General features: G+C 43.2%; 1 protein-coding gene across 4 annotated transcripts; it reads right to left on the reverse strand.

Moving 5' to 3' along the window:
- Positions 1–446: 446 nt before the first annotated feature.
- bmb (brambleberry) lies at positions 447–13,070 on the reverse strand. 4 transcript variants are annotated; one of them, XM_029633138.2, is made up of 14 exons: positions 12,952–13,070; positions 12,132–12,401; positions 11,647–11,775; positions 11,041–11,226; positions 10,670–10,892; positions 9,865–9,981; positions 8,688–8,870; positions 7,578–7,787; positions 7,267–7,402; positions 6,974–7,035; positions 6,741–6,865; positions 6,528–6,552; positions 2,238–2,335; positions 1,390–1,514 (listed from the first exon to the last, which is right to left on the reverse strand). In XM_029633138.2, the coding sequence occupies exons 2-14, from the start codon at positions 12,378–12,380 to the stop codon at positions 1,488–1,490; spliced, it is 1,770 nt and encodes a 589-aa protein (XP_029488998.1). In that variant the 5' UTR covers positions 12,381–12,401; positions 12,952–13,070; the 3' UTR covers positions 1,390–1,487. The 4 variants fall into 4 exon arrangements, with proteins under 4 accessions (XP_029488997.1, XP_029488995.1, XP_029488994.1 ...); XM_029633137.2 differs by lacking the exon at positions 6,528–6,552 and having other exon boundaries at positions 447–1,514; positions 7,578–7,784; positions 8,691–8,870; positions 12,952–13,069; XM_029633135.2 differs by lacking the exon at positions 6,528–6,552 and having other exon boundaries at positions 447–1,514; positions 8,691–8,870; positions 12,952–13,069.
- Positions 13,071–13,133: the final 63 nt, after the last annotated feature.

Consider the following 13,133-nt stretch of genomic DNA (forward strand, 5'->3'; position numbering starts at 1 on the left):
CAGTGCACTCCATGTCATGACAAATGTTTGGCATATGACACTCATGGTATAGGAGTGCAAGGAGTAGAATGTTCACAGACTGGTACACAGGCTACCACGCATTCCTTTGCTGGTGTAGAACACCAAACAATGAATTCTAGGGCTGGTCTCCCAGACAGTTCAGGGCTAGGCTTAATCTAAAAGGCAAACTCAAAGAATCTTCATTGAAAGTGCTTTTTAGTCCAGGATTAGGCTTAATCTGTGTCCATGAAATGACCCCCTATTCTCCTGATCATTGAATTGTCCTCCTTGCTTTATTTCCATGTCGACATAAAATGTACTAATGACAGTTTCCATTGTCATTCTACTTCACTATTGGAGCTAGTAACAGAAGCATTTCACTGCACCTGCGTATCGGTGTGCGAGACCAATTCATTTAGATTTGAAATATGCCCTTCACACACAAATGTTTACAAACTTTCCATTACTGATATTTTATTATTCATTTAAAAAAAATAGATATGCCCTTCATACAAAAACACTTGCCTTTGACAGGCAGCTTTAAAAAAAACATTTAAGATCTGAAAAACACATAATATTCCCAACCGTTAGTCAAGACGGAGTAATTTATGAGTGCAATTTAGTGCTTTATGGGCAAATCTTAACTTCCATTTACGTGAAATTTCACTTAGTCTCTCAATGACATCAATACATGACTCAAGGAAAATTAATCTTAAGAGAAAGTTATAATTCGCCTCCTTTGTCCTCTACATAACTTGGACGCAAATGACAAATCTACACACCCTAAAAAATAAAAGGTCAGTATCATGTACACACAGGGTCCATAAATCATGATAAAAGCAAACAATCCTGCCTGCATAAACCCTTGTAGAATTCAGTAACATCAGCCTTATCACATTACTTTCACATTTATAACCAGGGAGTATCCTACTACAGGATGTCACAGGCACGCGCTTTCATCCAGACATACAAAAAGTTCATACACATGACAACTGGTCATTGCTTTAGACACTACAGAGATACCATGGTTTCTCTTACTGTCAGGCTAACAGCCTGATTAAACGTTAAAATAAAAGAATAGCCCAAGTACTTCCTGGTCATTCTGGGAGGGTGTTCAGTTGGGTACACTAGCAAAACGTTTTGCAACAAAAATCTGTTCTTATTGGTACGATTTCTCATTTCAAAACGTTTTCTCCTACTGAACTTGTCCCTGGTGGATGGAGGAAGGGTGGGGGTAGCAGGGAGAGGGGAAGCAGGGTGTGCATTCAAATGGCAGGCTATTCCCTACATAATGCACTACTTTTGAGAATAGCCCTATGGCCCTGGTCAAAAGTAGTGCACTATATTGGGAATAGGGTACCATTTGGAACACATACAGTGTTATTCAGAGGCAGTTGTAGGAGGTATAGCCACCCTCATGGACGTGGCAGTACTCCTGTCCCAGCACCGCCCTCTTCTTACATTGCTGTCCCATCCTGGTAGTGCCATTACACAGCTGACGACCAGACACAGAGCTGCCAAGGGACAAGAGGAGAGAAAGGGGGGAAGGGAGGAAAATAAATCTACACTTGAGGGGGATCAGTTTGAGCAAGGCAAGGTGCAGAACTCATCTTGGTCACATAATGAATAGTTATTTCAGATACAAGGTGATTTGTAGATCAAGGATTCTGCACAGCCCAACTGCAATGTAGTCTGAAAACACAGCCTGTCCTCTTGTCCTGGTCACAATGGTGAGAACTATAGAGTTGATTGGCCTCCAGAACTAGTCCAACATGTATCAAATACCTCTGATCAAACCCATCTACTAGCTGTACAAGGCTAGCGCCACAGTGGTAAACGTTTCTTCCTCTATAAACATTGTATGAGGTGTGGCATAAAGTAATTCTGTATGTCATTGGTTGTACTAAAATAAATCAGGCAGAGTAATTCTCACAATGCACACAAGTAATCCCTGGTCCCGCTAATCACATAGGTGTGGCATAATGAGATCTGATGACACAATCATCTTTAGTTGTAGCAAGGTAAGCCAGGCAGTATAATTGATATAAAAAGTCAACTTCTCACACCTATAGAAACTATGAGCACACACACCTAGCTATACATACAGTACAGGTGTGGCATAGCAAAAATGTCACACGGTTGGTTTTACTAAGTCACACACTGTATAAAGGTCAAACATTGCATACAGAGTTGATGCTTGAACCTGCTAAACGTATCGGGTTGGTTAGAAGGCTAACCTGTTGCTGGCCAGGGATTGGTTGGGGCTGGCGCTCCGTGATTTGCTCACTGCATCCATCATTCCTCCCAGGTTCTTTTGGGGCAGACCTAGGACAGCCTGCCAATCAGAACACAAAATGTCAAGAATAGCCTACCAATCTAAAAACAGTATGTCAGTGATAGAAGCCAATAATAATCTGTATGTGTAGCAGTGGAGGCTCCTCAGAGGACCATCCTCAGTGAATTTCATAAAAATTAAGTTACTCTTTAGATACGACTATACTAAATATAAAATCACATCACCAAATAATTGATTAAAACACTATTTTGAAAAGGTCTACAGTTGCCTCAACAGCCCTCTAGGGTAACACCATGGTGTAGCCGGAGGACAGCTAGCTTCGGTCCTCCTCTGGGTACATTGACTTCAATACAAAACCGAGGAGGCTCATGGTTCTCACCCATGAGAACACAGTAATTATGACAACTTCCGTAGGACATCCTCCAACCTATCAGAGTTCTTGCACCATGAACTGACATGTTGCCCACCCAATCAAAGGATCCAAAAATGTATCTAGTACTGGAAGCATAAGCTGCAGCTAGCTAGCACTGCAGAGCATACAAATGTAATGAGTAGTTGACAAAGAGAGAAAGACAGTAGAACAGTTTAACAAATTAATTTCTACCAAAATGAAGCAGCAAGTGTCTTTCACTTACTTAGCTAGTAAATGCAGATAGCTAGTTTATCCTACTGAAACATCCTGCTCAAACAGAAGGATGTTATGTTAGCTAGCTGGCTATGACTTTCCAACACTGGAACTCTTCCAAGTCAAGGTAAGCTTTTGGTTTGACTAATTTATTGCCACCGGGGCCCACCGGTGTAACTGCTTACTGACTGTACACTAACGTTACTGCATGAATGTAGCGGGTTTACTAATGCGCTAGTTCTATTAGCCATGCAGAGTATGTTGTTACCTCAAATGGATCTCGACCTGTGTGCACCTACATTGTATACCGTCATTTATAGGCTAGGTTGTAGCAACCTCATGATGAGTATAGGGAAAATGTGAGTATCATGTACGAGCCTAAACCAATCACTGTTACATTGAACTGGGTGAAAGAAAGTCAACCAATATGCTGTAATAGAAATAAGGCCATGCTCATGAAAAAAATGAAAAAAAACTAATCTTAAATGGCACCGATGTGTAGCTAACACTAACCACACGTGTATATAAAAACTAAAAAAAATCTCATAAGAAACTAGCTCCCTGGTACACAAAAAATACCCGAGCTCTGAAGCAAGCTTCCAGAAAATTGGAACGGAAATGGCGCCACACCAAACTGGAAGTCTTCCGACTAGCTTGGAAGGACGGTACCGTGCAGTACCGAAGAGCCCTTACTGCTGCTCGATCATCCTATTTTTCTAACTTAATTGAGGAAAATAAGAAGAATCCGAAATTCCTTTTTGATACTGTCGCAAAGCTAACTAAAAAGCAGCATTCCCCAAGAGAGGATGACTTTCACTTTAGCAGTGATAAATTCATGAACTTCTTTGAGGAAAAGATTATGATTATTAGAAAGCAAATTACGGACTCCTCTTTAAACCTGCGTATTCCTCCAAACCTCAGTTGTCCTGAGTCTGCACAACTCTGCCAGGACCTAGGATCAAGAGAGACGCTCAAGTGTTTTAGTACTATATCTCTTGACAAAATGATGAAAATAAACATGGCCTCTAAACCTTCAAGCTGCATACTGGACCCTATTCCAACTAAACTACTGAAAGAGCTGCTTCCTGTGCTTGGCCCTCCTATGTTGAACATAATAAACGGCTCTCTATCCACCGGATGTGTACCAAACTCACTAAAAGTGGCAGTAATAAAGCCTCTCTTGAAAAAGCCAAACCTTGACCCAGAAAATATAAAAAACTATCGGCCTATATCGAATCTTCCATTCCTCTCAAAAATTTTAGAGAAGGCTGTTGCGCAGCAACTCACTGCCTTCCTGAAGACAAACAATGTATACGAAATGCTTCAGTCTGGTTTTAGACGGCACTTGTGAAGGTGGTAAATTACATTTTAATGGCATCAGACCGAGGCTCTGCATCTGTCCTCGTGCTCCTAGACCTTAGTGCTGCTTTTGATACCATCGATCACCACATTCTTTTGGAGAGATTGGAAACCCAAATTGGTCTACACGGACATGTTCTGGCCTGGTTTAGATCTTATCTGTCGGAAAAATATCAGTTTGTCTCTGTGAATGGTTTGTCCTCTGACAAATCAACTGTAAATTTCGGTGTTCCTCAAGGTTCCGTTTTAGGACCACTATTGTTTTCACTATATATTTTACCTCTTGGGGATGTTATTCGAAAACATAATGTTAACTTTCACTGCTATGTGGATGACACATAGCTGTACATTTCAATGAAACATGGTGAAGCCCCAAAATTGCCCTCGCTAGAAGCATGCGTTTCAGACATAAGGAAGTGGATGGCTGCAAACTTTCTACTATTAAACTCGGACAAAACAGAGATGCTTGTTCTAGGTCCCAAGACACAGAGATCTTCTGTTGAATCTGACAATTAATCTTAATGGTTGTACAGTCGTCTCAAATAAAACTGTGAAGGACCTCAGCGTTACTCTGGACCCTGATCTCTCTTTTGAAGAACATACCAAGACCATTTTGAGGACAGCTTTTTTCCATCTACGTAACATTGCAAAAATCAGAAACTTTCTGTCCAAAAATGATGCAGAAAAATTAATCCATGCTTTTGTCACTTCTAGGTTAGACTACTGCAATGCTCTATTTTCCGGCTACCCGGATAAAGCACTAAATAAACTTCAGTTAGTGCTAAATACGGCAATCCTGACTAGAACCAAAAAATTTGATCATATTACGCCAGTGCTAGCCTCTCTACACTGGCTTCCTGTCAAAGGAAGGGCTGATTTCAAGGTTTTACTGCTAACCTACAAAGCATTACATGGGCTTGCTCCTACCTATCTCTCTGATTTGGTCCTGCCGTACATACCTACACGTACGCTACGGTCACAAGATGCAGGCCTCCTAATTGTCCCTAGAATTTCTAAGCAAACAGCTGGAGGCAGGGCTTTCTCCTATAGAGCTCCATTTTTATGGAACGGTCTGCCTACCCATGTCAGAGACGCAAACTCGGTCTCAACCTTTAAGTCTTTACTGAAGACTCATCTCTTCAGTGGGTCATATGATTGAGTGTAGTCTGGCCCAGGAGTGGGAAGGTGAACGGAAAGGCTCTGGAGCAACGAACCGCCCTTGCTGTCTCTGCCTGGCCGGTTCCCCTCTTTCCACTAGGATTCTCTGCCTCTAACCCTATTACAGGGGCTGAGTCACTGGCTTACTGGGGCTCTCTCATGCAGTCCCTGGAGGGGGTGCGTCACCTGAGTGGGTTGATTCACTGTTGTGGTCATCCTGTCTGGGTTGGCGCCCCCCCTTGGGTTGTGCCGTGGCGGAGATCTTTGTGGGCTATACTCAGCCTTGTCTCAGGATGGTAAGTTGGTGGTTGAAGATATCCCTCTAGTGGTGTGGGGGCTGTGCTTTGGCAAAGTGGGTGGGGTTATATCCTTCCTGTTTGGCCCTGTCCGGGGGTGTCCTCGGATGGGGCCACAGTGTCTCCTGACCCCTCCTGTCTCAGCCTCCAGTATTTATGCTGCAGTAGTTTGTGTCGGGGGGGGCTGGGGTCAGTTTGTTATATCTGGAGTACTTCTCCTGTCCTATTCGGTGTCCTGTGTGAATCTAAGTGTGCGTTCTCTAATTCTCTCCTCTCTTTCTTTCTCTCGGAGGACCTGAGCCCTAGGACCATGCCCCAGGACATGATGACTCCTTGCTGTCCCCAGTCCACCTGGCCATGCTGCTGCTCCAGTTTCAACTTCCACCTGACTGTGCTGCTGCTCCAGTTTCAACTGTTCTGCCTTATTATTATTCGACCATGCTGGTCATTTATGAACATTTGAACATCTTGGCCATGTTCTGTTATAATCTCCACCCGGCACAGCCAGAAGAGGACTGGCCACCCCACATAGCCTGGTTCCTCTCTAGGTTTCTTCCTAGGTTTTGGCCTTTCTAGGGAGTTTTTCCTAGCCACCGTGCTTCTACACCTGCATTGCTTGCTGTTTTAGGCTGGGTTTCTGTACAGCACTTTGAGATATCAGCTGATGTACGAAGGGCTATATAAATAAATTTGATTTGATATACCCTAATTTCCTAACCATTAGGGTTAGCAGTGTGGGTAAGGTTAGGTTTAATAATCAGATTTTATGACTGTGGTTGTGCCAGCTACTAACCTGTGCCTCTTATGGGGAAAGTCACCTAAAAGTAATCAATGAGTAATACAAAAGTTAGTGATTAGATCTTTGGCCAAGTAACTAGTAACCTAATTACATTTAGTAAGTAATCTACATAAACCTACTGGTTTATAACTAACTAGGTCCATCAGAGTATGACACTAATACCCTCCATCTCCCTTAAGGGCATTCATGTGCTATATTCATGCTCACCGCAGAGAGACTAGGCCGACACTTGAACCTGGGAGTAGAGTGGTTCAGTGAGCCCACAGGCACAAACCTGGCCTCAGTCATGTAGTGGGCATGGGAGGGAGACAATGCTGCTATGCAGGGGTCACCTGGAAATTATTAGAAAAATAAATAACAGCCAAGAGAATAGTGTTTTCCATTCATTTTGAGAGGAATTCTGAAGAGAGCATGGTCCATTTATAGTGTGTGTTACACACCAGTCATGAAGCTGTCCTGATCCAGCAGGTCTATTGGCTCCATGAGACCATCCAGCTCATCTCTGAGAGTATGAAGAGAGAGAGAAGTATCAGCTACATTATATCAAACTTGGTCAGTTCACATAATTAGCAGTAACCACCCATTACCGGCGAGGGCCACTTTGAAAATAAGTACTTTCATTTACGCTTTCATGAGTTTTCCTCTGGTAAATGCACATCTTGTGATACAGGGTTTATTAGCAAATCTGAAGTCAAATGTAATTCAATTCTGGAGCTACCCTACTGTCACTCACCTCTGGGGGGTGGAGGAGGATGGGCCGCAGGAGTGGAGGTAGTGGTGGCTTTCTGGTTCCAGGGTCTTCTGACTGGGGATCTTCTTTCCTCTCATCTGAGAACACGCCCACAACACCTGCATCGCCAACCAGTAGCCTGAGGAGAGGGTAATGACATCACAATAGTCCACATCACCAATAAGACGGCTAATAATTAATATCCCAGTCAGTCATGAGTGACAGGGTGAGAAGAAAAAATAAAAGAAAAAACACCCTTTTGTAGTTTCCAGTGAGAGGGGCAGCAACACACACACACAAAACCCTTCCCGTACCGAGTGACAGTGTGAGCAGCAGCATGCTGAGACTGGGCAGGTCCAGGGCAGGCTGTTGGTTGACCTCAGCCACAGCGTTGAGCGGGACCGTGAAGAGCAGCATGGCTCGGGAGAAGGACGGACAGCGCAGGAACGTCAGTACCACCGCACACAGCAGGAAGTACCCAGCATGCACCACACACGTCCACACCGCAGCCAGACTTAGACCTGCTGGACAGAAACAGAGGGAAATTTACTGAAAAATGTGTGTAACTGATGAAGGAACTAAGATTAAAATGTTCATTCTCACTGCAAAATAAGATATCTGTTGACCTTTGCAATAAAAATGCATCTGGTGGTCTAAAGTTGTGTACCTGGTCTGATTATATATACACACACAGCTCAAAAAAATAAAGGGAACACTAAAATAACACATCCTAGATCTGAATGAATGAAATATTCTTATTAAATACTTTTTTCTTTACATAGTTGAATGTGCTGACAACAAAATTACAAAAATGATCAATGGAAATCAACCCATGGAGGTCTGGATTTGGAGTCACACTCAAAATTAAAGTGGAAAACCACACTACAGACTGATCCAACTTTGATGTAATGTCCTTAAAACAAGTCAAAATGAGGCTCAGTAGTGTGTGTGGCCTCCATGTGCCTGTATGACCTCCCTACAACGCCTGGGCATGCTCCTGATGAGGTGGCGGATGGTCTCCAGAGGGATCTCCTCCCAGACCTGGACAAAAGCATCCGCCAACTCCTGGACAGTCTGTGGTGCAACGTGGCGTTGGTGGATGTAGCGAGACATGATGTCCCAGATGTGCTCAATTGGATTCAGGTCTGGGGAACGGGCGGGCCAGTCCATAGCATCAATGCCTTCCTCTTGCAGGAACTGCTGACACTCCAGCCACATGAGGTCTAGCATTGTCTTGCATTAGGAGGAGTCTATTCCATTTGCACAACAGCATGTGAAATTTATTGTCAATCAGTGTTGCTTCTTAAGTGGACAGTTTGATTTCACAGAAGTGTGATTGACTTAGAGTTAAATTGTGTTGTTTAAGTGTTCCCTTTATTTTTTTGAGCAGTAATATATATATATATACACAAACATATATACACTACCTGCCCAGCCCAGGTAACCCTGGATAATATGTAGCCTCTCTTCTAGACAACGCTGCATGTTGTCAAGGTAACGCAGCATGGTTCCCAGGGTTCCATTCATGCGTTCCAGTTTTCCCATGAGATCCATGTAGTACTGAGCTGTCAGTTTCTGATACTGCAGGAACCCAGACATACTGTGGTCTGAGATCACATTCCCATGGAGACGAGAAAAACAAATGATCAGATCCATACAATTAAAGATACCAGAACGTCATTACATCATTGATAAACTGTAAAATTAGCTAAAACAATTAAATTGTCAAATAGTGTCCATGTCATTTAAACCTGTATAAATAACTTCAACAGCATGTTTTGGTATTTTGAACGCAGACCCTGAAACAAAAAGTACAATTTGACAGCTCCTGTTTGTTAGTGTTGCCACTCGCCAGAATCATTATTTATGAGACTACAGAAAATGGCAATTTAGGTTAAGTGCAGTAAATATTGAGTCACATTCTCCATCTTGACCTCAAAGATTTGACCTGTAGCCTAATCTGACTTACTGTCAATCTAATATGTTCAAAACAACACTACAACAATAAACTGAAGTTTTAGGCTATTTATTAAATTGGTTTGCCAGCTCCACAAGTGGCACACATTTATTTGCAATGACTTCAGTGATAGTCATTTCAACATAATTATTGTATCAAATGGCAGCCGACAATGGCATATACATTGATAGACTACTTGATGGCCAACAGAGGCAAATGTATAATTCTCCACATGTAGCCTAATGTCCATTTCATTGAGGATTTTTCCCCATAAAAAGGAACCACGTGAGGGAGTTCCATAACTTCCATTTTAAATTTCCACTCAGGCAGCCCCCGAGACCCAAAACCTGAGCATGCATAAAGCACTTCACTTGATAATGTTTTCTTTAAGCAGTCAACATTAGAATGCAGTTTAAAGTATTTAACAAATTAATAAAATTGTCCTAGACATCAAAACCTGGATAATGTATCTTGCGATGCATCTCAAGCTGTCAAACACATTTAATTAAATCAATAAGTAGCATTTGCAACCAAATACAGATAATTCATTGCATTTATCCAGAATCAGTAGATTTATCCCAAATTACAAGTTAGTGTGATGAACATACACATTGCTTTGCATGGTGTGTGCATGCGCATCTTACCCATTTTGCTATAGATGTCCTTTGCGCGCCCACTGACCTCAGCAAGGTCATCCAGAAGGGCCTTATGACCCTCCTGAACCTCTGACCTTTGATCCTTTAGCTGCTCACTAACATTCTCTAGAAGGGAGGTAGGGGACATGAAGTGAACATGATCTCACAAGCATTTTTGTAATGAGTCGGGGAGCGCAGAGCAAAAACAGACCAAACAGTGTTGACAAAGAGAGCAACGTCACACAAGAGTATTATCATCACAGAGAACAATGAGACAGATATTTCACTTGATATATAAATGAAGCAACCGCTTGGCTTTTCTAATCACTACCAAATATGGTAGTGAGTGCTTGCCAGCAGCGAGAGAAGATGGAACAAGATGGATTTTGGCCGACATTCTTCACATTTTCTCATAGATTAAACATTCTCAGTTCTGTTCGCAAAACTACAATCTGTTATGAACAGAGTGGACTAGTTTTGTAGACTTTACCCTTTGCAAAAGTTATTTTAAAATCACCTTGTTTAGGTGGGCAAAGACAAATCTAGTTGCACACACGCACTTCAGAGTAGGCATTCCCTAACAGAAATATGCAGATGCATGCTAGAATGTGCCAATAGGATCTCGCTAGCTCGTGCTTGGCTCTGCTCACCTCCTTGCTTGTTCTGCCCACTATGACTCATTTGTTTCCACAGGAAACGACAGTCTGTGGTCTATCTTGGTTTAGTTATAAAAAATATTTGTTATGATCATGAATTAAGGCTGTGAAATAGAGAACAACAAACAGTGTGTGTTTGTGCATGCATCTCCTCTTACCCATCCTGTGTGTGATTCCCTGGATGAGCTGGGCCACCAGTTCCTGTCCGGAGGCAATGAGGGCCTTCTCCTGGCCCAGACGCTCCAGGTTAGACGAGAGCGAGGTCTCCAGCTGCTCCTGGCCCTCCCACAGTGCCCCCTGCTGGGCCACCAGGGCACTGTGACCCTTCAGCAGCTTCTCCAGGGAGGCCGAAGTGAGATCCTTCAGCTCCAGCTGACCCTCCTGTTGTGGAACACAGCAGAGACATTCAAGTCCACATATTATGACAGAAAACAGAAAGAAAAACAGACCTCTCCCTTTGAAATAGAAGGGGAAAAAGAGTGAGAAGGGGGGGCAGAACAAGGGAGAGATTGACACAAAGACAACTGACCTTCAGGTCCTTCATGGCGTCCAGTTGGCTGGTTGCTGTAGAGATTAGCGCGTTGACGGTGAGCTCGGCCCGGCGGCGGAAGTGCTGCTGACGGGTGGCGTAACACACGGAGCGTGCCCGGTTACTCACTATGTGGTAAGCATTCCACGTGTCCGAGTCCATGTCCACTGTGCACTGCTTTAGGGACTGGCAGGAGAAGAGGGTGAACATACTGTAGAGAGACTATGAAATCAGCTTCAGTGCTGTGCATGTAAACTGGGTCGAGCTCAGGCACAAAATTAAACAGAACCAAGTAAAGCAGGAGGCACTACCTGAAGTTCTCCAAGAACACTGTTTTTCCCTTACAAATCATTTAAAAACTGTTTGCTGCAGTATGCCCTAATACAAATGACCCAGATTCAGACTGGGAAGAGGACAGAGCCTTCCAATATGAAAATATGGCACTCTAACAATTCTGCCTTCAACCCACCAAGTCCTCTAGCATCAGTGATTAGGACAGAACTGTATTAACATTCAAACAACTTGACTACCAAAACAATTTATTTAAAAAAAAAAAAGTTCCTAGATATTGCTTAGCTGGAACAAATTATACATCTCGGAGCGTACCATGTCCTCAGTGCAGGGGTACGTCCTACGCCCCTCCACCTCTGCCTGGCAGTTGAACAGGACAACGCCCAGTTTGGCCAGCTGCTCCTCTGATAGGCTAGCGCAGGTAGACTTCAGCTGGGCAACCACCTGGAGGGAGAGGGACACTTTTTCTACTGACTGATGATCAATATGAAGTCAGTTTGATTTAAATAAATGCATTAAACTGATGAGTGGATTTGCCCTGCAACTTCTCTGAGGTGCTGTGATGCCCATGCCTATAAAGCCATTATGCTTCAGTGTCACTGCCTGGTGAAATAAATAGTTGTTAGGTAGACATATAGCCCAAAACTTTCTTTGGGAAAGAATGACAGTAGGATGCATCATCATGCATGATTGCTCAGCCAAGGGTTCATAGACCATTTTCATAATGGTTGAAACACAGATTGTTATCTAAGCGAGAAGACCTGACTAATGTTGTGTAGAGAATAACTGTCCAACATTACCCGGTAATGACAGCTGTCCAACGGGCTGAGCTCCATATTTTTTGCCTCTGCTAGGAACTTTTCATCGGCTACCGTCATCTCGAACGGTTGGGCATCTCCCTCAGGTAGTCCAGGGACCAGTGAAGGGGCGAGGACTGGAGCCCCTGGCTGCGTCTGCTTCAACCAGTCAAATAAACAGCTCACTGGACCACACCGGGAGGCCAACACGCAGACCAGCAGCAGTGTAAGGCCCATCACCGGCGGAGCCATCGGAGTGCTGGAGAAAGTAGGCTAGACAGGGAGGTTATGTACACATGAAGTTCGAATGGGTACATTCAAACTTGCAATGTCAGTGACAGACAAGTTGAGCAATGGTGGTTGGGTAAAACACGCTTGGTTGATTGACTTGGCCTGACAGCTGAAGACGTGCATTAACTCTCCATTACAATCCTAAACTTTAACTCAGCGAGAAACTAGCGTGCGTAGACAACCGGGGATCAAAGCCCACTGCTTTTTATTATGAGGGGCATATGTTATTCAATTCATTATGGACCGACTTCGACTCAAACAAATGTAAATGTCAGATGCAACGCCCTCTCTGAACCTGCGCTGCACAGGTGACAGGCGGTGTGGCCGGACATGCAGACTAAAATAGTATTTGGAATCATTGCATTGAACTAAACAGGCGATACTACCGTGTGCATGTTTTAATTTTCCATTTAAAAAAAGTCCGAATCTAGTTAATGAAAATAAACTATTTGCTTAAAAACCAGCATTGAAGCAAAGCAAAATCGTAATGACAGACTACCAAATTCAAAAGTTGTTAGGTATGCTAAATTACCTCAAAATGTATTTGTACTTCTGTTGTTTCGTCGGATTTCCGCTGGTACAATCGTTAGTTGATTCTGATGAGCCAACCCCAGCTGATTTGAATGAGAACCCTTTCATTTCTTTCATCCATATTCATCTGTTTTAAATGGTACAATGAAACAGCCAATCGGATCAGCGTCTTTCTGGATCTCG

This window comes from Oncorhynchus nerka, linkage group LG24, assembly GCF_034236695.1.
Source record: "Oncorhynchus nerka isolate Pitt River linkage group LG24, Oner_Uvic_2.0, whole genome shotgun sequence".
NCBI classification, from domain to species: domain Eukaryota; kingdom Metazoa; phylum Chordata; class Actinopteri; order Salmoniformes; family Salmonidae; genus Oncorhynchus; species Oncorhynchus nerka.

What these genes read in the sequence shown, in the direction of transcription:
- bmb (XM_029633134.2), bottom strand. Translation starts at nt 12,380, where the DNA reads ATGGCTCCGCCGGTGATGGGCCTTACACTGCTGCTGGTCTGCGTGTTG. An exon ending in ACCCCTGCACTGAGGACATG is followed by an intron (nt 11,227 to 11,646) that starts GTACGCTCCGAG and finishes TTCTCCTGCCAG; the next exon opens with TCCCTAAAGCAGTGCACAGT. An exon ending in CAATCCCTGGCCAGCAACAG is followed by an intron (nt 1,515 to 2,237) that starts GTTAGCCTTCTA and finishes GTCCCTTGGCAG; the next exon opens with CTCTGTGTCTGGTCGTCAGC.